The 27,890-nt window shown below is 40.9% G+C and overlaps 1 protein-coding gene and 1 pseudogene across 1 annotated transcript; one reads left to right on the forward strand and one right to left on the reverse strand.

Moving 5' to 3' along the window:
• Window positions 1–2,234: 2,234 nt before the first annotated feature.
• LOC125927233 (olfactory receptor 2C1) lies at window positions 2,235–25,980 on the forward strand. Its single transcript, XM_049637388.1, has 3 exons — window positions 2,235–2,326; window positions 7,973–8,090; window positions 23,585–25,980. Exon 3 carries the CDS (start codon window positions 23,997–23,999, stop codon window positions 25,056–25,058), a length of 1,062 nt encoding a protein of 353 aa, XP_049493345.1. The 5' UTR covers window positions 2,235–2,326; window positions 7,973–8,090; window positions 23,585–23,996; the 3' UTR covers window positions 25,059–25,980.
• On the reverse strand, window positions 16,324–16,786 carry LOC125927234 (60S ribosomal protein L36a-like; annotated as a pseudogene).
• Window positions 25,981–27,890: the final 1,910 nt, after the last annotated feature.

Here is a 27,890-nt window from a genome sequence, read left to right on the forward strand (position 1 = left end):
GGGGGGGCGGAGGGTAGGTCAAAGGAAAGGAGCGTAAGCATGCAGTGAATACCAGCCCCGTTTGAGTTGGAGGCCCTGTGGTGATGCTGTTGTGTATGGAAGTCCCACCTGACAACTCCCAAGCTTGTTTGGTGGAACACCAGTTTGGGGAACACAGATCTAGTTAATCCTTTCACCATTATAGGAACCTGGGAGGATAACTGGTTTAATAGGACAGAACTAGTTCCCGCAACACTTGACTCAACAATTTAATATCATTTTCCTCCATTCCACGTGGCTTCTTGGTTAGTGCGATAGGCATCATTATTACAATTATTACATTATTACAATCTTGGAAGCTGAAGCTTCAGGTCCAATGGCTACCTACTGCAGACAGTAGAACTAGGACCTGTGCATTCTCCTTTAAGAAGATGACTTAGAGAATATTCCTTTGCATGGGCCTGGCAGAAAAATTCACTTCTTCAGGGTCAAATGAGCAGTTGTGATTGGCATCTTCCATAGTTACTGAAGGATCCAAACGTTTTACCAAGAACAATCTCAATAGGTTCCAACATCTGACATGGCGAAGAGTGCTTTACAAACGGGATCAGAGAAGGGCACTTCAGGTTTACAGAGGACAGTGATACCAGGCTCTAGTGAAGGGCCAACCTTGTATAACATCTTTCAACTTCAAAGCTCATCTTACAGGATCTCATCTACCCTACTTGCCAGGAGGGGTGAAGAACAGTGATCATGGGTCCCATTTGAGAGCAGATATATAAAGCAAATGGCAGAAAGTGATTGTCTTAAGATATGTTGGAGAAGATGCATGAAGACAATGGAAGATTTCTGGTTCCTAGTTCAGATATGACAAGGTCCTTTGAATATGAGATGTCCAGGAAGAAATCAAATTCTTGTCCATGCAGTTAGGGAACAGAATTTATGAGTCAGGGCTCCTAAGTACTTCTTATGTATTCTTCCCCTTCAGCTCTCTGAGATACTCTGCTGGTGCTCCATTCCAACACTATCTTGACCACTCATGTCAGCCTCACCATCTTAGAAGGAAGAGAAAGAGAGAGTGGGGCAGTTACATCTCAGGAAGTGCTAGTTTCTTGACTAAATGTTGCTATCTCGCCTATCTCCCCAAGGGCCAGAAATCCCTTCTTAGGGATGGTGTCTTGTTTTCAGAAAGAAACCCAGTTTTTTTCTGTAGAGTTAACCAGGATACTCTGCCCTCCAAAATCATTCTTGTTCCTGTACACAGTCTAGTACCTGAAAACAACCTCTCTTCTAACCATTCTCAGGCTCAAATGGGTCTGAGATTTTCAGGAGAGTAACAGGAAAGCTCTGCCATTTTGCATTCCCATCAGCAATGAATGAGACTTCCTGTTCCTCCACATCTTTGCCGACAGTTGTGTTCAGTGTTTTGGGGTTTTCACCATTTTGATGGTTGCATGGTGTTATTTTTTTTATTTTTTAATAAAGTTTATTTCTGAGAGAGATAGCGCTCAAGTTGGATAGGAGGAGAGGGAGAGAGAGAGCTGGGGTGGGGTAGAGAATCCTAAGCAGGCTCTGCACTGTCAGTGAAACTCCTGATGCAGGGCTCGAACTCACGAACTGTGATATCATGACCTGAGCCTAAGTGAGACTCTTAACAACTGAGTCACACAGGCACCCCAGTGTTTTTGTTTTCATTTGCAATTCCCTAATGAATTGTAATGTGGAACATCTTTGTATCTGTGTACCTTGTCTGGTGAGGTGTCTGTTCAGATATTTGGCCCATTATTTTAATTGGGTTGTTCATTTTCTTATCTTTGAATTTTAACGGTTCTTCACCTAATGTGTGTAACATCCCATTATCGATTCTTCCTATCCATGAACATGGAATGTCTCTCCATTTATTTTTTTTTAATCTCTTTAATCTTGTAGTTTTATTCATGTATACCTTGTACATGTTTTTGGTATTTAGATGTTCAGCCAGCTTATTATTTTACTAATGTAAATGGTATTTTGTTTTTAATTTCAAATTCCACTTGTTCCTTGTTGGTGTATAGGAAAGTGGTTAAATTTTATGTATTAACCTAATAACCTTCAACTTTTCTACAAGTGCTTTATAAGTTCCAGGAGTTTTGTTGTTGTTGTTGATTCTTTGGAGTTTTAACATACACGACCTTGTCCTCTGTAAACAAAGAACATTTTATTTCTTCTTTTTCAATCTGTATATCTCTTATTTTCTTATTGTTATTAAATTATATAGGGCTTCCAGTATGATGTTGAAGAGGAGTGGTGCAAGGGAAATTCTTACCTTGTTCCTGATCTTAATGGGAAAGCTTCTAGATTCTCACAAGTAAGTATAATATTAGCTGTAGGGTGTTTCGGCAGTTTTTAAAATCAGATTGAGGCGATTCCCCTCTGTTCCTAGTTTGCTGAGTTTTTATCATGTATGGGTGCTAGATTTTGTCAAATGCTTTTTCTACATCTACTGATATGATCATATGATTTTTATTCTTTAGCCTGTTGATGTGAGGAATGGCATTAATATATTTTTGAATATTGAGCCAGCCTTGCATACCTGGAATAAGTCCCACTGTATAATTCTTATTATACATTGTTAGATTTGATTTGGTAATATCTTGTTGAGTATTTTTGAATCCATATAATTGAGGGATGCTGACCTATAGGTATTTTTTTCTTGCAGGTTTTTTTTTTTCCTAGTTTCTGGTATTATGGTAATGCTTACCTCCTAGAACGCCTCCCCAGTATTCCCATCCGCCTCAGATACTGTTTGTCCTTTCATTACGGTCATCTTTCATCTCTACAGCCTATCCAGGTCCCTGATATCTGACCATAGCTTTATACCTGTATTTCTGTGTTAGAAGATATCTTTCATTGCCCTCTCTTCTTTTGTATTGGAAGCTTTACCTGTGGAGAGTTTAGCAGAGATTTGTTGACTGTCTCTTAGCACCCATTTTCCCTTTCCTCTTTCCCAACAACACTGATTCCATTCGGAGGTCTGTGAGGTTCTTTACCCTCATTCCTCGAAATGAAGAATGTGACCTAACCTAAGTTAGTAAAGGAGGATTCTACCTCTGTGATTGGAAGATGGCTCAGTGTTAGGTATATGACCTTAAGTTGGTCCCGTGGGGACTTCTGTTTGAAATGGTAGAACAAACCCAGCGTTTATTGGATGATACATGTTACCCACTGGTTGTTGACAGTCTTCCTGAAACTAGGAGAGGTGTGAATCTTAGAATGAAACCAACCACCATAGAAGGCAGAGCAGAGTGATAAATACTCAGTCTTGGTGACACATTGAGCTGTAGGATCAAGCGTCACCTGATACCTAGAACTGCCCTTGACTTTTTAGCTACATGAATCTATATGTTTCCTTTTATGTTTAAGCCAGTGTAAGTTGGAGTTTCTGTTCATTATAACTGAAAGAATCCTAATACATAGAGAAACAGCTAATATGTAGATGTAGGAGATGAAGCATCCTTTAACATACACCTATTGGAAGTTTCCATTATGGAAATCATTAAATGTACATAAAAGTCGAGTGATACGGTGAAGATTTGTGTAGGCTTTAACACTTTACCTCTCCTGTTTCACTTATCCTTTCCAGTTTTTTGTTTTTATTTTGTTTGTTTTGTTGGGGTTGTTTGTTTGGGAGTATTTTATTTTTTTAATTATTATTTTTTAATTTTTTAAATTATTTTTTAAAGTAATCTCTGTGCCTAGTGTGGGGCTCAAACTGATGACCCCGAGGTCAAGAGTCATATGCTCTACTGACTGAGCCAGCCAGGTGCCCCTTGGGGGTATTTTAAAGGAAATCTCAGACGTTATAACATTTCACCCGTAAATAGTTTAGTTTGTAAGACATGAACAGTTCTTGACAATCTCTATTCTGAACCATCTTTGAGAAAAAATTCCCACATGACAGAGACCCTCTCTCCCACAGGAGGGAAGTTTAACTGAGCACGTGGGAGCTGCTTTTCACTCTCTCTGAGGGCAGAACTTGACCAACAACTTTTCAAGATGGCTATGTAAGAGGACTCTCCCGGGTTCCTCTCTGTGGTGTCCAATTACGAGAACAACAGGCAATCCAAATGCATCATAATGAGGGTGGTCCAGGAGGGACGCTAGATGCCTGTAATAATTAACAGAACAATATATTAATAAGATGAAACTACGCAATCAACTGTTGCACTTTTAACAAGCCCCAAAGTGATTCACTCATTAAGAGTTCGGTGGCAACAGTTAATTGATAGTTTCCTGGAAGCAACTAAAAAACAAAATAATACTAATTATCCTCTAGTGTATTTGTATAGAGCATTCCCCCGGGAGCTCAAAATGCCCTCATTTACCTACTTGCATTGGCTTTACATTTTTGTTCTTGGAATAATGTGTAAAGTGTAAATGAATACTAAAAATCATTTGAATTTTGTGATAATTCACCCCCTCAGCATTCCTGCTTGATGATGATGATGATGATGATGATGATGTGTGTGTGTGTGTGTGTATTTTAATGTTTATTCATTTTTGAGAGACAGAGAGATGTAGTGTGATCAGGGGAGGGACAGAGAGAGAGACACAGAATCTGAAGCAGGCTGCAGGCTGTCAGTGCAGAGCCGGACATGGGGCTCGAACCCACGAACCGCGAGATCATGGCCTGAGCCGAAGTCGGACGCTTAACCGACTGAGCCACCCAGGCACCCTAGATAATGTATATTTTTTAATTAGCATTTGACCATCACAGTTCAGTAACTGCTAGGATGCAAAGTGACCTGGAAATTTAATACTTCTATTCCATTTTCTTCTCCATTTATTATCATACTTATTCTAAATGAGGAGTTTTCTCTCCTTTTCTGTCATTCGTGTCCATTCCATCCCTTGATCCTCTTTCTGGATCTATTCTAAAGTAGCTGCTGTATATTCCAACACCCAGGGCCCTGGTAGTCAAAAAGTGTCCTATTCTCTTTTTGCACACTTCTCTTTTTTTAAGTTTATTTATTTTGAGAGAGGGAGAGAGAGAGAGGGAACGACCAAGCAGGGGAAGGGCAGAGATGGGAGTGGACAGAGGACGCAAAGTGGGCGCACAGCCGTGGCACCAATATAGGACTCGAACTCACGACCCATAAGATCATGACCTGAGCCAAAGTCAGACGCCTAACCAATTGAGCCACCCAGGTACCCCTGAGCTATACACTTCTGTGAAAGTCATAGTTTATCATTTATAAAACCTACTTAACCAACCAAGTGTTATTGCTACTAGAATTCCTGGTACGTTAGCCTACTGTTTATCCCCTGTAACTCCCATACTGACACTTAAATTGACCTGCTTCGAAAACTTGCTCTTTCCTTATTTCTGCGTGGGGTTGTTTGCCCCCTGAAGCTTCTAGAAAGATATGCACTGTGAATGTTCATTCATTCATTCAACGTTGGGCAAATATTTACTGAGCACTTTCTGTATGTCATTGTTTTACATGTTGGGATTTTATATTCGCAAACTTTTTTTGGTTTTGTCTTTTCCTTCTAAAGAATGATGGATTGGGGATAAAGAGGGCATTTTCTACATTTCTTTACATTGTTTAGGTACATAATTTGTATACGTTTATGTCATTTTCATTTGGTTGGCTGATTGGTTTTCCAAGGCCAGTTTCCCACTCTGCCTTATCTTCAAGTCCAGCTTCAGCTCCTGTAAGACAGAATAGGAAAAACATACCTCTACTAACTTAATATTAAATTTTAAAAATAGATGTGAGCAGTGCCTGGGTGGTTCAGTCAGTTAAGTGTCTACCTCTTGATTTTGGCTCAGGCCATGATCTCAGGGTTGTGAAATCGATCCCCGTGTTGTGCTCCAGGCTAACCGTGGAACCTGCCTAAGATTCTTTGTCTTCTTCTCTCTCTGCCCCTCCCCTGCTGGCTCTCTCTCTCTCTCTAAAAAAAAAAAAAAAAAAAAAAAAAAAAAAAAAAAAAAAAAAAAAAAATTAATGTGAATTGACTTAGGCATTCTACTAATTTGGGAGTGGACATTAACACCTACATTTGAAGGGCACATCCAGTATTTTTACTTATTAATTAATCTTAGGGATTTAGAAATGATTAGAATATTAAAGGCAGAGGAAAGAATTGTAGGTATACTCTTTTTTTTTTTTAACATTTTTATTTTATTTTTGAGACAGGGAGAGACAGAGCATGAACAGGGGAGGGTCAGAGAGAGGGAGACACAGAATCTGAAACAGGCTCCAGGCTCTGAGCTGTCAGCACAGAGCCCGACGCGGGGCTCGAACTCACGGACCACGAGATCATGACCTGAGCTGAAGTCGGCCGCTTAACCGACTGAACCACCCAGGCGCCCCTGTAGATATACTCTTAATAATACATTGAGACACAAAAGAAACTACTTTAAAAATTGTAAGCACTTTAGCATATAAGCAATTGTATTCTAGTTGCCACAAGATGAGAAGGGTTTTTTTTTGCCTACATCTGAAATTTTCACAGCCATTAGCCCCAAAATTATCAGAGACTTAAGCAACATTATTTACCACTATCTGAAAGAAACTTTATAATGGAAAGACAACCCAGTTTTTCTAAAGGCAAAGAATCTGAATAGACATTTCTCAGAATAAGATATATAGATGGCCTATCAGCACACAAAAAGGCACTGAACATCATTAGACATCCGGGAAATGCAAATCAAATGCACAATGAGATACAACTCCTATCTATGAGCATGGCTTATATAATAAAGAAGTCAGATAATAACAAGTGTTATTGAGGATATGGAGAAATTGGAACTCTCATTTACTGCTGGTGAGAAGGTAAAATGTTTCAACCACTATAGAAAACACTGTGACCACCCTTCAAAAAGCTAATCATAGAATTGCCATTTGACACAATCATTACACTCCTAAGTATCTACACAAGATAAATGGAAACGTGTGTCCACACGAAAACTTGTATACAAATATACATAGCAGCATTATTCATAGTAGCCCCAAACTAGAAGCAACCCAAAATGTCCATCATTGGGTAAATGGATAAAGTGGTGTGTGTGTGTGTGTGTGTGTGTGTGTGTGTGTAATGGAACATTATTTATCAATAAAAAGAAATGAAGTTCTGATGCATCATACAACATAGAGACCTTGAAACCGCACTAAGTGAAGGGATCCAGGTACAAAAGATCCCATGTCTTATGAAATATCCAGTATAGGCAAAACCTTGGAGACAGAAGACAGACGAGTTGTTGATAGGGGCTGGGAACTGGAAGAGAATGGAGGGTGATGGCTAACGGATACAGCGTTTCTTTTTGAGGTGAAGCAAATGTTCTGGAATTAAATAGTGGGGACGAATTGTGAATATGCTAATAAAACCACTGAGGTACAGCCTTTACAATGGTGAGTTTTATAGTAAGTCACTTATAGCTCAATTTAAAACTTGACTAAGAAGGGGAGTAAAGTAGAGAGTGATAAGTAGGCTTCTAGGTAACTAACAGATGCAACAGGGCAGAGTGTAGACAGAAAGAAAGATGAAGTAAAGGCTTTGAAAAGAAACTAATTTAGGAAGTCTGTGGAGGCAGGGACTAGGGAGAACCAATCTGAAGGGAGAACCAATAATAGAGGAAAGAAGCAAAATGTTAAGGATTAGAAAGGCAGAAACAGGGGCGCCTGGGTGGCGCAGTCGGTTGGGCGTCCGACTTCAGCCAGGTCACGATCTCACGGTCTGTGAGTTCGAGCCCCGCGTCAGGCTCTGGGCTGATGGCTCGGAGCCTGGAGCCTGTTTCCGATTCTGTGTCTCCCTCTCTCTCTGCCCCTCCCCTGTTCATGTTCTGTCTCTCTCTGTCCCAAAAATAAATAAAAAACGTTGAAAAAAAAAAAATTTAAAAAAAAAAAAAAAAAAAAAAAAAAAGAAAGGCAGAAACAACACTATCGGTATTGGGGTTCAAGTTCTAGGTAAGATGGAGTGAGCATGTCTCTTCTTTTCTCTCACGTAGAAACAACTATAAAACTTGGATAAAATGCTTGAAGACGCTGTTTTAGGACTACAAAGAGCCAACAGCAGGAGGTGATTTGGCTAAAAGCACCGGAATTCAAAGTATCACTGGATTGATTGTGAGTTTACAATTTATTTTCTCTCATATCCCTTGATCTCAACACAACTAGAAATCCGAAAGTGAACACTGTAGTAAAGATAGAGACAAACATAAAACATTTATTTATGATAAAAACTATCAGCAAATTAGGAATGGAATGGAACTTCTTCAACGTGTAAAAAAGCATCTATTTTAAAAAAACAATGCCTAATCATGCTGAATTGCCAGAAATTAAATGCTTTCTCTCTGAGATCAGGACTAAGACAAGAATCCCCACTCCTGCTATTCCTATGCAGCATCCTACCAGAAATCTTAGCCAGTCCAATAATGAAAGAAAAGAAAATATAAAGGGTAATATGGGGGGCTCAGTCAGTTAAGTGTCTGACTCTTGATTTTGGCTCAGGTCATGATATCACAGTTCGTCACTTTGAGCCCCACATCAGGCTTTGTGTGCTAACAGCACAGAGCTTGCTTGGGATTCTCTCTCTCCCTCTTTCTGCCTCTTCTCTCTCTCTCCCTGCCCCCTCTCAAAAATAAATAAACATTAACAAAATCTATTTGGAAAAAGGAAAGGAAATATAAAACATCCAGATTGGAAAGGAAAAATCAATACACTGTCTATTCAGAAAAGATGTGATTGTCAATGTAGAAAATCCTAAGACCTTACAAAAATTTCTAGAATAATTAAATTCAGTGAGATCACAGGATGCAAAGTTAATGAAAAAATCCTATTTCTATGCACTGGGAACAGTATCATTTACAATAGCTTCAAAGAATGAAATCTTTATGTATAACTCTTAAAAACCATATATGTATGCTGAGAACTTCAAACCATTGGTGAAATAAATGAAAGAAGTCCTAAATAAATAGAGAGACATACTATGTTCATGAATTGGGAAGACTCAACATAGTAAAGATGTCAGTTCTCCCCTGACTGATCAATGGATTTAACGTAAGATGGAAAGGTAAAGGAACTAGAGTAGCCTAAAGAGTTGTGAAAAATAATAAAGATTTGAAGGAATCACATCACTTGATTATAAGACTTTTTCTAAAGCCCCATTAATCAAAACACTGTGGTATTGTCAAGGGATAGACACATAGATCAATGGAATAGAATAAAGAGTCTAGAAATAGACCCATATAAACATGACAAGTTTTTGTATAGGCAACTTTTTAGTAGGTGACATTCACATTAAACAAAAGTAACTATTTTAAACTGAACATCCGCGTCGCATTTAAAACATTCTCGGGGCGCCTGGGTGGCTCAGTTGGTTAAGTGTCTGACTTCAGCTCAGGTCATGATCTCACGGTCTGTGAGTTCAAGCCCTGCATCGGGCTCTGTGCTGTCAGTTCAGAGCCTGGAGCCTGCTGCAGATTCTGTCTCCTCCGCTCTCTGCCCCTCCCCCACTTATGCTCTGTCTCTCTCTATCAAAAAATGAATGAACGTTAGCATTTTTTTTAAACATTCACAATGTTGTGCACCTACCACCTCTATCTAGCTCCTAAGCATTTTAATCATCCCCAAAGAAAACCCTGTATCCATTAGGTAGTTACTCCCCGTTCTTCCCTTCTCACAGTCCCTGGAAACCGTAAGCTTGCTTTTTGCCTTAGTGGATTTATCTATCCTGACTATTTAATGTAAATGGAGTCATACGATATGTGACCTTTGGGGTCTGGCTTTTTTCCCTTTAGCATAATGTTTCTGTAGTTCATCCATATTGTAGCGCATATCAGCACTTCCTTGCTTTTTCGGCTGAATAATATTTCATAGTATTTATATACCACAATTTATCTCTTCAGCTGCTGATGAACATTTGACTTTTTCTACTTCTTGGTTAATGTGAATAGTGCTCCTATAAACATGCATGTGTGAACATCTGTTTGAATGTTTTAGTTGAGGGGGGGCTTATACACCTAGGAGTGGAACTATCAGATCATTTGGTAATTCGATGTTTTATTATTGGGAACAAACTTTTCTATAGCGGCTGAACTATTCTACATTCTCACCAGCCATATACAGCCATATACAAGTCCAATTTCTCTACATCCTTACCAACATTTACTATTTACCTAGTTTATATTATTATTAATTATTATTATTATTATTACTATTGTCATCTGAATGAATGTGAAGTGATATTTCACTGTAGTTTGCTTTGCATTTTCCCGATGACGAATGACGTTGAGCGTCTTGTCATGTGCTTGTTAGCCATTTCTCTTCTTTGGAGACATGTCTATTCAAGTCCTTGGGCCATTTAAAACTTGGGTTTTTAGAGCACCAGCGTGGTTCAGTTGTTTAAGCATCTGGCTCTTATTTTTGGCTCAGGTCATGATTTCACAATTTGTGGGTTTGAACCCCCCCACATGAGGCTCTACACTAACATTGCAGAGCTTGCTTGGAATTCTCACTGTCTCCCTCTCTCTCTCTTAAATAAACTTTAAAAAAAAAAAAAACTTGGGTTGTCTTTTTGTTTTTGAGTTGTGGAAGTTCCTTATATATTCTGGATATTAAACCCATACCCTATATATGATTTACAAGTATCTTCTTTCCTTATGTAGGTTTTCTTCTCACTTTCATGATGAAGTCCTTTGATACACAGATTTTAAGAATTTTTATAAGTTCCAATTTATCTATCTTTTCTTTTGTTGCTTTTGCTTCTGGTATCATGTCTAAAAACCCATTGACAAATCCAAGGTCACAAAGATTTACCCGTATATTTTCTTCTAAAAGTTTTATACTGTTAGCTCTTATATTTAGGTCATGGATCCATTTTCATTAATTTTTGTGTATGATATGAAGTGGGGGTTTTTGTTTTTGTTTGGCATGTGGCTATCCAGTTGTCCCAGCACCATTTGTTGAAGAAACCGTTCTTTCCCCCATTGAATGGTCTTGTGGTCTTTATTGAAAATCAGTTGACCATAGATAAAGGGGTGTATTTCTGGAGTCTCGATTCTATTCTAGCAGTCTACATGTCTATGCTTATGTCAGTACCACATCATTTTGAATTATAGTATGTTTTGAAATTGGGAAGTGTGAATCCTCCAACTTTTTTTTTTTTTAGGCTGTTTTGGCTAATCAGGATCCCTTGCAATTCCATATGAATTTGAGGATTGGCTTCTCCATTTCTGCAAAAAGACCATTGAAATTTTGACAGGGATTGCATTGAATCTGTAGATAGCTTTGGGGTGTACTGCCATATTAACAGTGTAAAGTTTTCTAATCCATGAACACAGGGTGTCTTCTGTTTCATTTATATCTTCTTTAACTTATTTTATTAATTAAATTCTATTTAATTTATATATATACCTTATAGTTTTTAGCATAGAAGTCTTTCATCTCTTTTGTTAAATTTATACCTAGGTATTTCATTCTTTAGGATGTTATTGTAAATTGAATTGTTTTCTTAATTTCTTTTTTATATTATTCATTGCTGGTATATACAAACACAACTAATTTTTCTATGTTGATCTTGTATCCTGAAACTTTGCTGGATTGTTTATTATTTATAGTGATTTCTATGTGGATTCTTTGGGATTTTCTATATATAGGATCCTATCATCTATGAATAGAGAAAGATTTATTTCTTCCTTTCCAATATGAATGCTTTTTATTTCTTTTTCGTGCCTCTTGATTTACCATAGAACTTTCAGTAAAATGCTAAATATCAGTGATGAAACTGTGCATCTTTACTTTGATTCTTATTTTTGGCAGAAAGCTTTTAGTCTTTTACCATTGAGCATGATGTTGGCTGTGGGATATTATTATTATTATCATCATCATTATTACCCCTTTATCATGTTGAGGAAGTTCCCTTCCATTCCTAGTCTGTTAAGTGTTTTTATCATGAAAGGGTATTGGGTTTTATCTAATGGTTTTACTGCATCATTCATTTCTTCCCTTTACTTTATAATGTAGTGAATTGCATTATATGTAATTCAACATTATGTTGAGTCACCCTTGCATTCAGGGAATAAGTTCTACTTAGTTATGCTATATAATCTTGTTAATATGCTGTCGGACTCAGTTTGTTAGTATTTTTTTTAATGCTTAATGTTTTTATTTATTTTTGAGACAGAGAGAGAGCATGAGCAGGGGAGGGGCAGAAAGAAGGGGAGACACAGAATCCGAAGCAGGCTCCAGGCTCTGAGATGTCAGCACAGAGCCTGACTCAGGGCTCAAACTCACGGACTGTGAGATCATGATCTGAGCTGAAGTCGGACGCTCAACCAGCTGAGCCACCCAGGCGCCCCAGTTTGTTAGTATTTTGTTGAGGATTTTTTGCATCTATATGCATAAGGAACATTAGTGGGTAGTTTTCTTTTCCTGGAATCTCTATGTCTGTGGCCAAATTATATTTGACAAAGGTGCAAAAACAATTTAGTAGATAAAGGACAGTCTTTTCAATGAATGATTTTGGAAGAATTGGACATCCTTATGGAAAAAAAGAACCTCCATGTAAACCTTATAGCTTATATAAAAGTTAACCCCAAATTGGTTACAGTCCTAACTGTAAAATCTAAAACTCTACAACTTCTAGAAGAAAATAGGAGGAAATCTTGTGACCTTGGAATTAAGCAAAGAATTCTTAGACATGATGTTAGAACACAGTCCATAAAATAAAAAAACAAATATATTGGATTCTGTTAAAATTTTTAAATTTCACATGAAAGTCACTGTTAAAATAATGAGAAGACTGCTTTGGAAAAGAAACTGGTAGTTCCTCAAAAGGTTAAACATCTGTCTGACCCAATAATTCCAAAACTAGGTATGTATCCAAAAGAAGTGAAAACATGTCCACACAAGAACCTATTCACAAATGTTCATAGCAGTATTATTCACAACAGCCAGAAGTGGAAACAATGTAAATGTTAATCAGAAATAAAAGGAATGGAGTACGGGGGTGCCTGGGTGGCTCAGTCAGTTGAACGTCCAACTCTTGATTTTGGCTCAGGTCAGGATGCCAGGGTCGTGGGATTGAGCCCTGCGTCAAGCTGTGCTCTGGGCGTGGAGCCTGCTCTTTACCACTTCCCCTCCCCCTACTTTTGCATGAACATGCTGTCTCTTTCTAAAATAAAAAAAAAAAAACGGGAATGAAATACTGATTTATGTCATAACATGGGTAAACCTTGAAAACATTATGCCAATTGAAAGAAACCGGTCACAAAGGACCACATATTATACGAATCCTTTTACATGAAACGTTCAAAATAAGTAGATCTGTACAGAAAGTAGACTGGTTGTTGCCTAGAGCTTGGGTGTGGGTGGGAAGGTTGGGTCAAAATGGCAATAGGTATGAAGTTTCTTTCCGTGATTATGAAAATGTGCTAGAATTGATTATGAAGATGGTTTGTACAGCTCTGTGAATATACCAAAATCTATCAGTCTCACACTTTAAATAGGTAAATTGCATCATGTGTGAATTATATTGATAAAGGTGTTATAAAAAATAAGAATAAGGGACGCCTGGGTGGCTCCGTCGATTGAGCATCCGACTCTTGATTTCAGCTCTGGTCGTGATCCCAGGGTCATGGAATCGAGTCCTATATTGGGCTCTGTGCTGAACATGGAGCCTGTTTGGGATTTTTCTCTCTCTCTTTCCGCCCCCCTCCTCCACTCACAAACTCTCTCTCTCTAATAATAATAATAATAGTAATAACAATAATAACAATTTTTAAATAATAAAAATAAGAATAAAAGACAAGCTATTGACAGGAGAAAATATTTGCAGACCACCTATCTGACAAAGGGCTTGTATCTAGAATATATGAGGAAATCTCAAAACTGAACAATAAGCGAACAGTCCAATTTTAAAGTGGGCAAAAGACATAGACAACAGGATATGCAGATGGAAAATTAGCAACTGAAAGAGGTTCACCATTGTTAGCCATCAGGGAAATGAAATTAGAACCACAGTGTGATATCACTGCACACATGTCAGAATGCCCAGAATAAGAAGTAGTGACAACATCAAATGCTGGCGATAATATGGAGGAACTGGATCGCATATGTTGGTGAAGGTAATACAAAATGATACAGCCACTCTGGAAAACATCTTGATAGTTGCCTATGAAACTAAACATGCAACTACCGTAAGAACCAGCAATTAAAGTCTTGGGCATTCATCCCGAAAAATAAAACCTTAATGGCTTGAGGTGATCTCTGAAAATGTCTCGCTATTCACTTGACCCAGAAAACCCTACAAGATCATGCAAATCAGGAGATTCAGATCTTTGTTCACTTTAAGAACACGTGTGAAACTGCTTAGGCTACCAAAGGCATACATCCCCGAAAAGCCACCAAGTGTCTGAAAGATGCCACTTTGCAGAAACGATGCGTGCCATTCCATCACTACAGTGGTGGAATTGGTAGGTGTAGCCAGGCCAAACTCTGGGGCTGGACGCAGGGTCAGTGGCCCAAAAAGAGTGCTGAATTTTTACTGCACATGCGTACAAATTCATAGAGTGATGCTGAACTTAAGTGTTTAGATGTAGATTCTCTGGTCATTGAGCACATCCTAGTGAACAAAGCCCCCAAGATACAGTATAGAACTTACAGGGCTGATGGTCAGATTAACCCATACATAAACTCTCCCTGGCATATTGAGATGATCCTTACTGAAAAAAGAGCAGATTTTTGGAAACCAGGAAAGGAGGTTACTGAGAAGTAAAAGATACCCTAGAAGAAACCGAAGAAACAAAAACTTACAGCCCAGGAGTAAATTCTGCATAAAATGAATGTAAATAAAAGTAAACACAACACAAAACCCTTATATTTAGACAAAAAACATATGCAAATACTAATAACATCTATATTCATATAGCCAAAAACTGGAAACAGTCCACATGTCTTTCAACAGGTGAATAGTTAAATCATGGTTTAACTATTTAAATACTACGGACTACTTAGTGAAAAGGAATGAGCCACCAATGCATGCAAACCTGCAAAGAGTTGGATGAATCCCCAATAAATTATGCTGAGTGGTGAAAGCCAATCCCAAAAGGTCCTATACTATATGTGTCCATTTATATTAAGTTTTTGAAGTGGCAAAATTTTACAGATGCTGAACAGATTGATGGTTACAAGGGGTTAAGGGAACAGGAGGTAGGTGGGTATGGTTATCAAAAGGCAACCTCTGGAATCCTTATGTTAATGGAACTGTTCTTTATCTTGACTGTAGTGGAGGACATACTAACCTACACATGTGATGTAATTGTAGAGAACTAAATATACATACACACATGCGTACACACCACACACATAATTGCAAGTAAAATGGGGGAACCGTGAATAAGATTGGTGGGTTGTACCGCAACTTCTGACTTGTGAGAATGTACTATATATATATAGTTCTGCATCCTGTTATGACTAAAAGAAACTAGGTAAGAATACATGAGTCTCTCTGTATGATTTCTTATAACTGTGTGTGAATCTGCAATTATCTTACCAGAAATTTAATTTAAAAATGGGCAAAAGTCATGAACAGACACTTCACCAAAGAGGATATAAGAACAGCAAATGATACAAAAAAGGATGTTCGACATCATTAGCTATCAGGGAAATGCAAATGAAAACTAGGATAAGCTATCACTACACACCTATGAGAATGGCTAAAATAAAAATAAAATACCAAGCAGTAGCAAACGTGTTGAGCAACTGGAGAGGTCATACATCACTGCTAGGAATGCAAAATGATACAACCATTCTGGAAAATCATTTGGCAATTTACTATAAAGTTAAACATACACTTACAGTGTGACCCAGAAATCCCACTCCTGTGTACCTACCCTAGGGGAATAAAAACATGCTCCCACAAAAACCGGAACACAAATACGTATAGAACTTCCCTTCATCATCACCATAAACTGAAAACAACCACAACAGATGAATGGACAAACTGTGCTACATTTGTACAGTAGAATGTGAGTCAGGAATAAAAAGGAACAAACTTTTGGTACACATGACAACTTGGGTGAATCTCAAGAGCATTGTACTAGTTCAAACGGTTACATACAGTAAAATTCCACTTAGGTGATATTCTTGAAAAAGACAATTTATATGATATTTTCATCTCTGTAGGGTTGGAGAGCAGATCAGTGGCTGCCAGCGTCATTGGGTTGTGGGGGGTGACTCCAAAGGGATAGCAGGAGGGAGTTTTGGGGGGTGACGGAACGATTCTGTGTCCTGAGTATGGTGATTATTACCCAAATCTATACATGTGTTAAATCTTTTTTTTTTTTTGAAGTGAACATAACCTCAAGATTTTATTATCTTCATAATGTAACAAAATATGAAGCTTAGAACTGGATCAGTTGGGACTTTGTCTTCTTATCTCCTCCCAGTGCAAAATGCTTGCATCTCTTAATAGCCAGCATTCTCTTAGATCTGCAGTTGGGTTCAACACATTCAAGCCTCAGCACATTCTTCTTTGTAGTTTTAGCCTTTTTCCAGAAAATCAGCTAAGTTTGCCCACCATGGCCACTCTGTTTCCTGTCACAACGCCGCTTTCCCTGGGCATAAAGAGAATCTGCCTTTCTTGTACTGTGTCACTTTGTGGGGTTGGTGCTTGCCACGTTTCTTTCAGAAAGTCCGGCAGGTTTTAGGAACGTTCACCATGGTTGTGAGAGCACTATCAGCACAGAAAGACTATACGTGTGTTAAAATTTTTAAAAGAAAAAAATCACTCTCACTGAAAGTAAAAATAAATAAAGCTATTTTTTTTAAACGTTTTTTATTTATTTTTGGGACAGAGAGAGACAGAGCATGAACGGGGGAGGGGCAGAGAGAGAGGGAGACACAGAATCGGAAACAGGCTCCAGGCTCCGAGCCATCAGCCCAGAGCCCGACGCGGGGCTCGAACTCACGGACCGCGAGATCGTGACCTGGCTGAAGTCGGACGCTTAACCGACTGCGCCACCCAGGCGCCCCAAAATAAAGCTATTTTTATTAGCAGATTATGTAACTGCCTACAGTTATGGAATCCAAGAGAATAAACAGCTAAAGTTAGTATCTTGCTGGATAGAGGATCAGTGTATAAATCAATTACTTTCCTATATACCAGCAAAGTTAGAACGTTTATACAGTTATTGCAAAAAAGATATTATTCAGTGACTAATCTAACAAAAGATGTGCAAGACCTTTATGGAAAAAAAGATGTCATAATTAAAGCACATTAAAGACTTATAAAAACTCTCATCACAGATGGGATGACTCAGACTCGCAGAGTTGATTCTTCTCAGTTAATTTACAAATTTAATACAATTCTATTCACAATACCAACAGGGCTTATTTTGAAATCTGAAAAGGCTGATTTAAAAATGTATGTGAGGGGCCCCTGGATGGCTCAGTTAGTTGAGCAACTGACTCTTGATCTCAGCTCAGGTCTTGACCTAGGGGTCCTGAGTTCAAGCCCTGCATTGGACTCTATGCTGGGTGTAAAGCCTACTTAAAAAAAAAAAATTGGAGGCCCCTGGGTGGCTCAGTCCATTAAGCATCTGACTCTTGACCTGGCTCAGGTCATGATCTTACAGTTTCATGAGTCTAAGCCCTGCAAGGGTCTCTGTGCTGTCAGTGCAGAGCCTGCTTGGGATTCTGTCTCTCCCTCCCTCTCCCCTCCCCTGCTCGTGTTCTCATTCTCTCAAAATTAATAAACAAACTTTAAAAAATTCAAAATGTATGTGAAAGAGCAAAAGGTCAAGAATGCTCAAGACAGTTTTGAAGACCAGCAAATGAGGGAATTCAAAGCCTAGAGTTCTTTTGGTAGGACGTTACTGTTTACTCTTTCAACTTCTTCAATGATTAAATTCTATTTTCCGTCATGTGCCAATTTCAGCATTTCATCTTCCTCCAGAAATTTAGTAATTTCATCTAGATTTTCAGATTTACTTCTATAGAGTTGTTTTATATTAGTTCTACTATGTCTCTTTTATTTTCCTTCTTAAAATTTGTATTTTATATTTTTTATATTCTACTGTTTCATATGAGCCACACCAGTAATTGGATTCTCTCTTGTATCTCTTTTCCAACTGGTTGCAGTAAATGCTTAATATTTTCTCAAAAATTTAAATTATGGGGGCGCCTGGGTGGCTCAGTCGGTTGAGCGTCCGACTTCAGCTCAGGTCACGATCTCGCGGTCCGTGAGTTCGAGCCCCGTGTCAGGCTCTGGGCTGATGGCTCAGAGCCTGGAGCCTGCTTCTGATTCTGTGTCTCCCTCTCTCTCTGCCCCTCCCCCACTCATGCTCTGTCTCTCTCTGTCTCAAAAATAAATAAATGTTAAAATTTTTTTTAATTTAAATTATGAAAATAACAAAATATACATAGAAAAAAATCTATGTAGAATAATATAATGAACACCTTTGCACCTACTACCCAATTAAATAAAATCTAACAAGTATAATTGAAGATCATGTGTACCACTTCCCATTCTTATTCCATTCCTTCTCTCTCCAAATTTAACCACTATTATGAGTTTGGTGTTCATTGTGGGATTTTTTGGTAGTCAGAGCAGTGACTCGGGAATTTGATTACCTGGGTTCATACACCAGTTCCACTTCGTATTAGCTGTGTGGTCAGAGCCTGGAGCCTGCTTCCGATTCTGTGTCTCCCTCTCTCTCTGCCCCTCCCCCGTTCATGCTCTGTCTCTCTCTGTCTCAAAAATAAATAAATGTTAAAAAAAAATTTAAAAAAAAGTGGATAAACACTAAAAAAAAGAAAAAAAAAGGAAAGCATTTTAACAACTGAGCTAGATCATATGAAAGTACCTTAAAAGGGACAAAATTATATCCTTAGTAACCATTTAAGGAGTGTGGTAATTCTTATTACTCATTAATTAGTAATGTGTGTTTGGGAGGAGCCTGAGGTGAAAGATGGAGAGGGTTCTTCAGGGACAGCTCCCCCCTGCCCCCACCGCCCCGTTTGCTGGCCATGCTGGTGCTTAGTGCTAATTGCCTTTGGGGGATGGTTGTGCCCCCCGGGCTCTGCAGAAGGAGCCAGAACCAGCCAGGCTTCCAGGCAGCAGGGCCTGTGCTTCTCAGATGGCCAAGGCCGGCCCCAGGGTTAAAAGCCTGCGCTCCCAACTCGTGGGCAAGGAGCAGCCACATGGCACATCGTCCTCTCTGATCATCACTCTCTCATTTGATCCACCAAGGACAGCGTGATGGGATTTGGGAGAGCCCTGAAGCCAAAGGTATATTTCCATGAAAATCTGCAGGCTTTTATGAATAGAGACTTCAGAGTATATGGAAGAGAGGTGAAAAGGGAAAAACGATGGGGAAAGGAAGGAGAAAAGAGAGAGTATGGAACGAATCGCTTTTTAAAGGCACAGGTCTTGGAATCTTCCCACAGGAGAGAGGTTGGAAGTAACATGGTAATAGAGCCCCGAGCCCGTTTGTGACCTTGTCCATCAGCTGAGAGAAGAGATGGGAGGGGGAAATATTCGAGCTGTGAAGGGAAGTTTTGAAACTACACGTGAGGACCTCTTTGACAAAGTCATTTCTTTTCCTTCTTTTTTTTTTTTAATGTTTATTTATTTTTGAGAGAGAGACAGAGACAGAGCGTGAGCAAGGGAGGGAGGTCAGAGAGAGGGAGGCACAGAATCCGAAGCAGGCTCCAGGCTCTGAGCTGTCAGCACGGATCCCGACGCAGGGCTTGAACTCACAAACCGTGAGATCATGACCTGAGCCGAAGTCAGACACTTCACCGACCGAGCCACCCAGGTGCCCCTAACAAAGTCATTTCTAAAATGGTCCAGGAGAGGACCTGGGAAATTCTCAACTATGAGGATTAAAAAAACAAAACGAAACACTTTAGCATACATACCCGTGTCCTAAGAACAGCATCCTCAGCAGAAGAAGGTCATGGAAGGCTTCGGTACAGTCCTGGGCCCTCAGGCAGGCAAATCTCTAAGCCCATCTTTTTCTCCCATGTGTTATCGTGCTGAAATCTAAAAATGTCCAGTCATAATATCTCTTGCTTTTAATTTAAGCCTAGTTTGCTTTTCACACATAAGGAGAGCACCTGCTCTCACACATCTTTAAAATCCCCTCACTATCGTGAAGACACTAACTGGAAGGGAAAACCAAAGCAAACCTCCCTTCACCCACTTCTCAAACGAGTTAGCCTCTTAGCCGTTCTCCATAGGATCTAGTTCCTTCTGCCCCCTCCTCTGTAGAACTCTGCACATGTTCCATGTCTTTTAAACCGTCAGGCAAATCAGGTAAGAACTTCCCCTAAGGAACTGCCCAGGCAGCACAAGGCAGAGCACTCTCCCCCTGGCCCTCGCATCAAACATTCTGGGTTTCCTTTGACGACACCCGTTGCAAGGAACTGTCACCAGCATGCAGAGACGCGTAACCTAGAGAGCTATTCCCGGAACCCCCTGCTTATCCCGCCGGTTCCATTCTCAGTCTGAGGTGTTCAGTTTGTATACCTGGGTGATATGTGGCCATGCGTTTAGCCCTTGTTCTATTTGGTGAGATCCTATGCTCATTAGAACTGCCACCCGAGCCAGGCTCATGGTCCCTGCAGCCACGATTGTTCTAACAGGAGCATCAGAAACCAATTTTAAGGAAACTTGGTTGTCTTCCCTGATGTGAACGTCAAAAGTTAAAGTCCCCTTCAGACGGCATTTTCCCCCTTCACTCCTCTTTATAACTGGTTTCTTAGATTTCAGTATTTTTAAACTGCGGTGCCCCTTAGGCATTACACGTCCCACAAGTTTAGTTTTGAACTGTCACCTTTCTCACTTATTGGTCCTATCTTACCTCTTTTAAGATTCCAACTCCCTCATCTCTAATTCTCGGATTCTAAGATTTGGGGATAAAATTCCTGTTAATCTCATCAAATACCTTAGACCTTCTGACTGGAGAGATTTTGATTGTATTTCACCTTAGACTTCGCCCTTCTACACAAAGTGTGTTTTGTCTTGGGTTCTTGCGGGCCATTCTGCCGCAGTGTCATTCTCCACAGAAAACCCTATTTCCCGTTCTGAGCAGGTCGTCGAGAAAGATTCACTTAGAACTTCCATGCAAGATAGTCAGGCATAAACCGGGCTCTCCAGAGTAGCACTGCCAACGACCTCCCAAATAAATGAAATACCGAAAACACGTCTAAAAACCTCTCTACCAGGATTGGGAATTTACAGTTGGGTTTGTTTGTTGATGATGACTCACTTTCACTTTATTGCTCGGGCTCACATTAAAGCAAGGCTTGGAGTCTCAGAACACACAGTCACCAATGGGGAGTGCCAGCAGCTCGGGAGCAAGTTTCCATGACAGGAGGCAGCCAACCCCAATCCCAGATGCGGCACCTAATCCACAAGTGGTCAGTGAAGAGTTGTGGGATTTAGAGCAGGCAGAAAACTGGGTAAAGGTGGGAAATTACAATATCCAGGATTCTTTTTGAGACACAGATCTTGGCTCCTTTTCTCAATATCCTGAACATTCAGTCCAGATTCACAGGCAGGCCAGGATGGTAACCATCTATGTATCATAGGAGCCATTCTTGGAAATCATTCCGTACGCAATCAACCTCCATCTGGGTGCCCCCCACCCCCCGCCTAATTTGCCCCATAAATGGTGTACCCTTTGCGTTCAATATTGTCCTCTCTGGGCTTCTCTTAAAATGCCAGTAGTTCTGGATCAGTTTAACGTTCCCAAATTATGACAGAAATAGGAACAAGGGAAGAGACCTTCGAGGGAGGAAAGTACCCTGAAGAGCAGTTGAGTTGCTGAATTCAGACTGGAAGTTACAGTCACATTGGCTTGGGGAGTCTGTCAAGCTCAGGCCAAGAGTCTAGCTGGTCTTGCATTTCCTTCTGCACTTTCTGGGGGCTGAGGCTGATAGCTTCCCACTCTCGGTACAGCTTTTTCTTTTCTGTTTTGGCTGATTTCTTCTTGGGATAAAAACTCCATATGCACAGAGCACAGTCTGGAAGAAATTTTGGCATCTCTGAGCTTCCACAAAGCACCAGACACCCAAAGACCGGACAGTTTGTGGAAGGAGATGAGCAGTGTCTGTCTGTTTCTTTCCCCTAGAGGGATACAAGAGGGAGGCACTTCTATCCAGAGGTAGTGAGATGGGCTTCAGGAAGAACTTACGAAGAGAAAGATGAGCTGGCCCTCAGATGGTCACTCAGTTCCTCAGCTACCTTAAATTCTTCTTTTTTTAAATGTTTATTTATTTTGGGGAGAGTGAGAGTGGGCGGGGGAGGGGTACAGAAAGATTGGGAGAGGGGATCTGGAGCAGACTCTGCGGGGACAGCAGTGTGCCCGATGCGGGGCTTGACCTCACCAACCGCGAGATCATGACCTGAGCCAAAGTTGGACCCTCAACTGACTGAGCCACCCAGGCGCCCCAGCTACCTTAAGCCTTAAATGAAAAAGATAAGTAGTCACCTCCACTTGAGGTATAACATAGAGGCATGGAGGTGGGTTGAAAAGTCCTCCGAAATGCTTACCATCCCTGACTCACTAGAGGGATGCTATTGCTGACTTAAACCTACAATTAGAAGCGATGTCCCTTCTGACTTCTAGGCGGAAGCTATCATCCGGATTGCCAGTATTTTGGCAACTAATTGACGGAAAGGACAGTTATTGGGGTCTTTAGCCAAGAGATGTGGCCAACTGGCCACCACCTGGTGCACCAGAAGTAGCAAACACACCAGCACACTTCCCTTGAGTAGCGTCTCCCAGCAAGCTTGCTCTTTGGGTGTGGCAACCAGGGTTCCTGTGGAACACATCTTGGTCCAGAGAAAGAGGAAGAGAATTTGCTCCCAGTCTTCAGTGTCCAGATGAGGACAGCTGCCTCAAAGACTGCTTTCTTCTCGAGTTTGTTTTATTTAGTTTTTAAAAATCTTTAAATGTTTATTCTATTTTTGAGAGAGAGAGAGAGAGAGAGAGAGAGAGCAAGCAGGGAAGGGGCAGGGAGAGAGGGAGACACAGGATCCGAAGCAGGATCCTGGCTCTGAGCTGTTAGCCCAGAGCCCGATGTGAGGTTCGAACCCACGAACCGTGTGATCATGACCGGAGCCAAAGCCGGCGCTTAACCGACTGAGCCACCCAGGCACCCCAGGTTTGCTTTATTTATTAAAGAAGGTAAAAGGGCTTTTGGCTTATGATTTTCAACAAAGCCTAGGTCGTACCCAATGAAAGGAGATGCTAATGGGCCCATTATTAACAAGAGCTATTTTTTGTGTGTGAGATGGTAAGACTTACTCCATAGTTTAGACATGGGCATGGGGTCCTATACCTCAAAGGGTCAAGGATATCCTCTGAGATCTTCTAGTTTCCTTTACTAATAATGTGTTCCGATTAGCTGAAATAACCCCATTTTGGATAAGTGCTGTTTATTTCTTTAGTCTGTTCCACCTAAACTTACTTAGGCTTATGTGAAGCTTTGTTTATTTGAAGTCCTACTTTTAGCTCCTCTTAACTTACATGTTTGTATCTTCTGTGTTTGGTGAATAAGTCTGTATTCACTCTTCCACCTTTTTTTTTTTTTTTTTCATGATTTTATAGACTCATCATGTTCTTCTTCCCACTTCATCTTTCTGGATCGGGGGTTTTCACCATGGAGGGGGGGAGATGTAGGAGAGGGAGAAACGTTCATCAGAAACTTCTGGAGGGCTTTTCCGAAGACAGCGGGTCTGCTTCCCCCTCCCCTGAGCATATCAAAACCTTGGCTAGGGAAATGTGTATTTAAAGAATTTCTACATGTAATTCTAAGGTCAGTTCCCTCCATCCTTGTAACCACTGTGCTGAACTGAAGATCCCTTATCCCCTGCTTCTTCATAAGGCACGTCTTTCATTACAGCAATAGCTCGTGTTCGCCATCTGGGTGACACAACATTTCCATTCATGTGATACCGATAGAGGGTGGGGGTTGCACGAACGTTTGCGGTCATAAAAATTAAATTGGTACTTAAATCTGATGCCCAGAAAACTATTGGACCCTCTCTCATGCAGAGCAGCCTTATCCTTCTTGTTCACTTGCTTTTCTCTCAGCAAGTGGCCGTCTCCCCGGACAGACTCTTCAAGTGACTGGACAAGCAGAATGGCAGAGGCCAACAACAGCTTTTCAGAGGGCTTCGTCCTGATGGGTATATCTGACCATCCCCAGCTGGAGATCGTCTTTTTCGTTGTCATTCTCTTCTCTTACTCGCTGACCCTAGTTGGGAATTCGACCATCATCCTGCTCTCCCGCCTGGATGCCCGGCTCCACACCCCCATGTACTTCTTCCTCAGCAACCTCTCCTCCCTGGACCTCGCTTTTACTACCAGCTCGGTCCCCCAAATGCTGACCAACTTATGGGGACCAGGTAAGACCATAAGCTATGCTGGCTGTGTGATCCAGCTCTATGTTTTCCTCTGGCTAGGGGCCACCGAGTGCATCCTGCTCGTGGTGATGGCATTCGACCGCCACATGGCAGTTTGCCAGCCCCTGCGCTACACCGTCATCGTGAGCCCTCGGCTCTGCTGGCCGCCGGCTGCCATTGCATGGCTGGGCGGCTTGAGCAACTCCGTGATCCGGTCAACGTTCACGCTGCAGCTCCCATTGTGCGGGCACCGGAGGCTGGACAACTTCCTGTGTGAGGTGCCTGCCGTGATCAAACTGGCCTGTGGAGACACAAGTCTCAACGAGGCCGTGCTCAATGGTGTCTGCGCCTTCTTCACTGCCGTCCCGCTGAGCATCATCCCGATCTCCTACTGCTCCATAGCTCGGGCAGTGCTGAGGATCCGCTCAGCTGAGGGACAGAGAAAGGCCTTTAATACTTGCCTTTCCCATCTGGTGGTGGTGCTCCTCTTCTATGGGTCAGCTATCTACGGGTACCTCCTTCCGGCTAAGACCAGCCACCAGGGCCGGGGCAAATTCATTTCCCTCTTCTACTCTGTGGTCACGCCAATGGTGAACCCTCTCATCTACACTCTGAGAAACAAGGAGGTAAAGGCGGCACTGAGGAGGCTGCTGGGAAAGGGAAGAGAACTCGGCTGAGAGGAGGGAAAGCTCCATCATGCATCCCCTCTTCTTCTCTACACACTTTTTCTCATTCTCGCTCTGGCCAGATGAACATGAGGAGGACTAACCCTACTACGGCCAAGACGTGTTCCCAGTAGCCCTAAGCTGTTAAGGCATGGCTAGTGTTGTTTCTAATGCTCTACACTTGGTCACGAAAAATCCCGTGGACTACAGGTAACGGAGTAGATGTGTCCCATCAACAGCTCACGGGTTGTTGATTTAGTACAGACCTGGCTCACTGTCTCTATGGTCCACGTACTATTTGTTACATGTAACAAAATATTACATATTTTTATATTTCTAGAGATTTCTGTGCTTTATTTAAAAATTTTTAATGTTTATCTAATTTTGAGAGAGAGAAAGAGAGAGAGAGCGAGCAGGGGAGGGGCAGAGAGAGAGGGAGACACAGAATCCGAAGCAGGCTCCAGGCTCCGAGCTGTCAGCACAGAACCCGACGCGGGGCTCGAACTCACAGACCGCAAGAACGTGACCTGAACCAAAATCAGATGCTTAACTACCTGAGCCTGAGTCACCCAGGCGCCCCACTGTACTTTTCTTTAAAAAGCACTGCCACTTGCAATATCTATATATCATGATGCTATACTTCGATAAAATCAAGCCAGATATGATTCACCCCAAGTGAAAATTCAAACAATTCGTCTTTGTACCATATCCATTCATCACTTTTCTCATCTCTCCTTCTCTCTTCCCAGTATGCCTGTCTGTCTACCCATACTTCCTACCTATATGTTCCTTTGTCATCCTACTTGCCCTGTCCTTTATGTCTACCTCCCACCTTCTGCTTCATCTAATGTTTAATGTGAATAAAGAAAGACTATTTTTCTCTCAAATAAACCTATTTATTTAAATTGCCTCCTCCTAAGACCCAACCCTGAGACTTGCTACCAGCATTTGGATACGTTAGTATGGTTGCTGGATTATGAGAGGCTCTGAGATTCCTTAAGCAAGTTTGAGCACCAAAAAAAAATAAATAAATAAAATAAAAAATCATCTATCTATAAAGCATGTCCTCCGCCTCCAGATCTAGTTTTGCAGCCTTAAAATTCCTGGAACTCAGCAGTCAGTCCAGCACACCACCACTCATCTTGAGGAGCTCAGGTATTGGAATTGGAAAGCCAGTATGTGCAACGGCACATCACTAGAATTGCCATAGGCACGCACACCTGCCACCACAGCCCATGTACTCTTTCCATAGACACAGGAACTGGGTTCATATGAGAAAGTTGCCTAGCAACTACATTTCCAGAGAAAAGGAAATTAATAGATCTTAAGGCTGTTTTTAAAAGAGTCTTGGGGAACCTGGGTGGCTCAGTCGATTAAGCAACCGGCTTAGGTTGTGATTTCACCGTTCCCGAGTTCGAGCCCCGCGTCGGGCCCTGTGCTGACAGCTCAGAGCCTGGAGCCGGCTTCAGATTCTGGGTCTCCCTCTCTCTCTGCCCCTCCCCCACTCGCGCTCTGTGTGTCTCTCTCAAAAATAAATAAACATTAAAACATAATTAAGAGTCTTGGACTTTGTGTCCCCCACAGCACCTGAACATATGCCTCATACGTGGTAGATGCTCAATAAACATTTAGTGAGATGAATTAATTAACAAGTTTCACAAGTATCCCGTTTTCACACTACAAGTTAAACTTGTGAAGTGAACCACTTTTAGGTTTACCACTTTGGAGTTATCCTGTCCCTTGGACAATGCCAAATAAATAATGACAAATGTCCCCCTTTCCACATATCTAAAATGCCTGCCCTCAAAGACCTCTAGTTATATTATCCCATCGTGAATTGGTTTTTCCAGTTGTAGACGGGAGCCATGACCTATATTCTCAATTTTCCACTCAGTAATATTTGAAGTGTGTCTCTACTGGCATTATCCTGGTCATTTATCAGAGTCTTGAGACTGGCAAGTTCACAGTTTTTATTTATCAGCACACTTAGAGTAGATGACGTTCTCAGAAGATACAATCACAATAACTAAGCTCCTAAGGTAATTTATAAACTAGAATGCCAGTGGATTCATTTATGAGAACTTCAACCGCCAAGTAGACTGGGCAGTCATATTCTTAATTACTAAATAACTTGGGAGAAAACAAGAGGAAAATAGGGATTCCTTAAACACTTTGGAGCAATTCAGGTATCCCTATCAAAAATACAGAATATTTCGAATCTAACTTGATGTTAGGCTAATAAAACACAGGGGATTGGAGGAGAAAAAGCTAACTGCCATGCTGGGTTTCTTCCCACAATCACTCTGTGCATGCGCTCTCTCACTCGTAACAATGTAGCTGTCTAGTTACTCTGCCCTTGGAATAGGAGGCAGCAGATAACCTAGAAAATTCATAATAATAGGAGCTAAGAGGCATTTTGGTGTACTCTGAAATTGATGAGCTATGGTAGCTAGTGGATATGATGTCTCCAGCCCTCCCTTTCATCATCTATAAAATGAATACAATAGCCAGGAGCAACATTGTAAGGACCGAACAGATAATATATGTGGGAGAACGATTAGTGAAAACTGCTCAGTGTCATATTTAATCAAAGTGTAATTGTTTACTAGGGAGGTTTATCAGTCTATTTCACAACCCACCTCTTTTCATTTATATCCTGATCCGGAAAACTCCTTCAGTGAGCTACCAGTGTCTTCATAAATGATGGAAGGATGGAGAGGCCAGAGTAAAGGCAGAGACCATAGAGAAGACTCCACCGTCACTTCCCTCAAACTCCACATCCCAATCTATCAGCTCCCTCTTCAAAATATATCCAGAATATCCCAATCGAGGATAACACATACA

Source organism: Panthera uncia, chromosome E1 (genome assembly GCF_023721935.1).
Source record: "Panthera uncia isolate 11264 chromosome E1, Puncia_PCG_1.0, whole genome shotgun sequence".
NCBI lineage: Eukaryota > Metazoa > Chordata > Mammalia > Carnivora > Felidae > Panthera > Panthera uncia.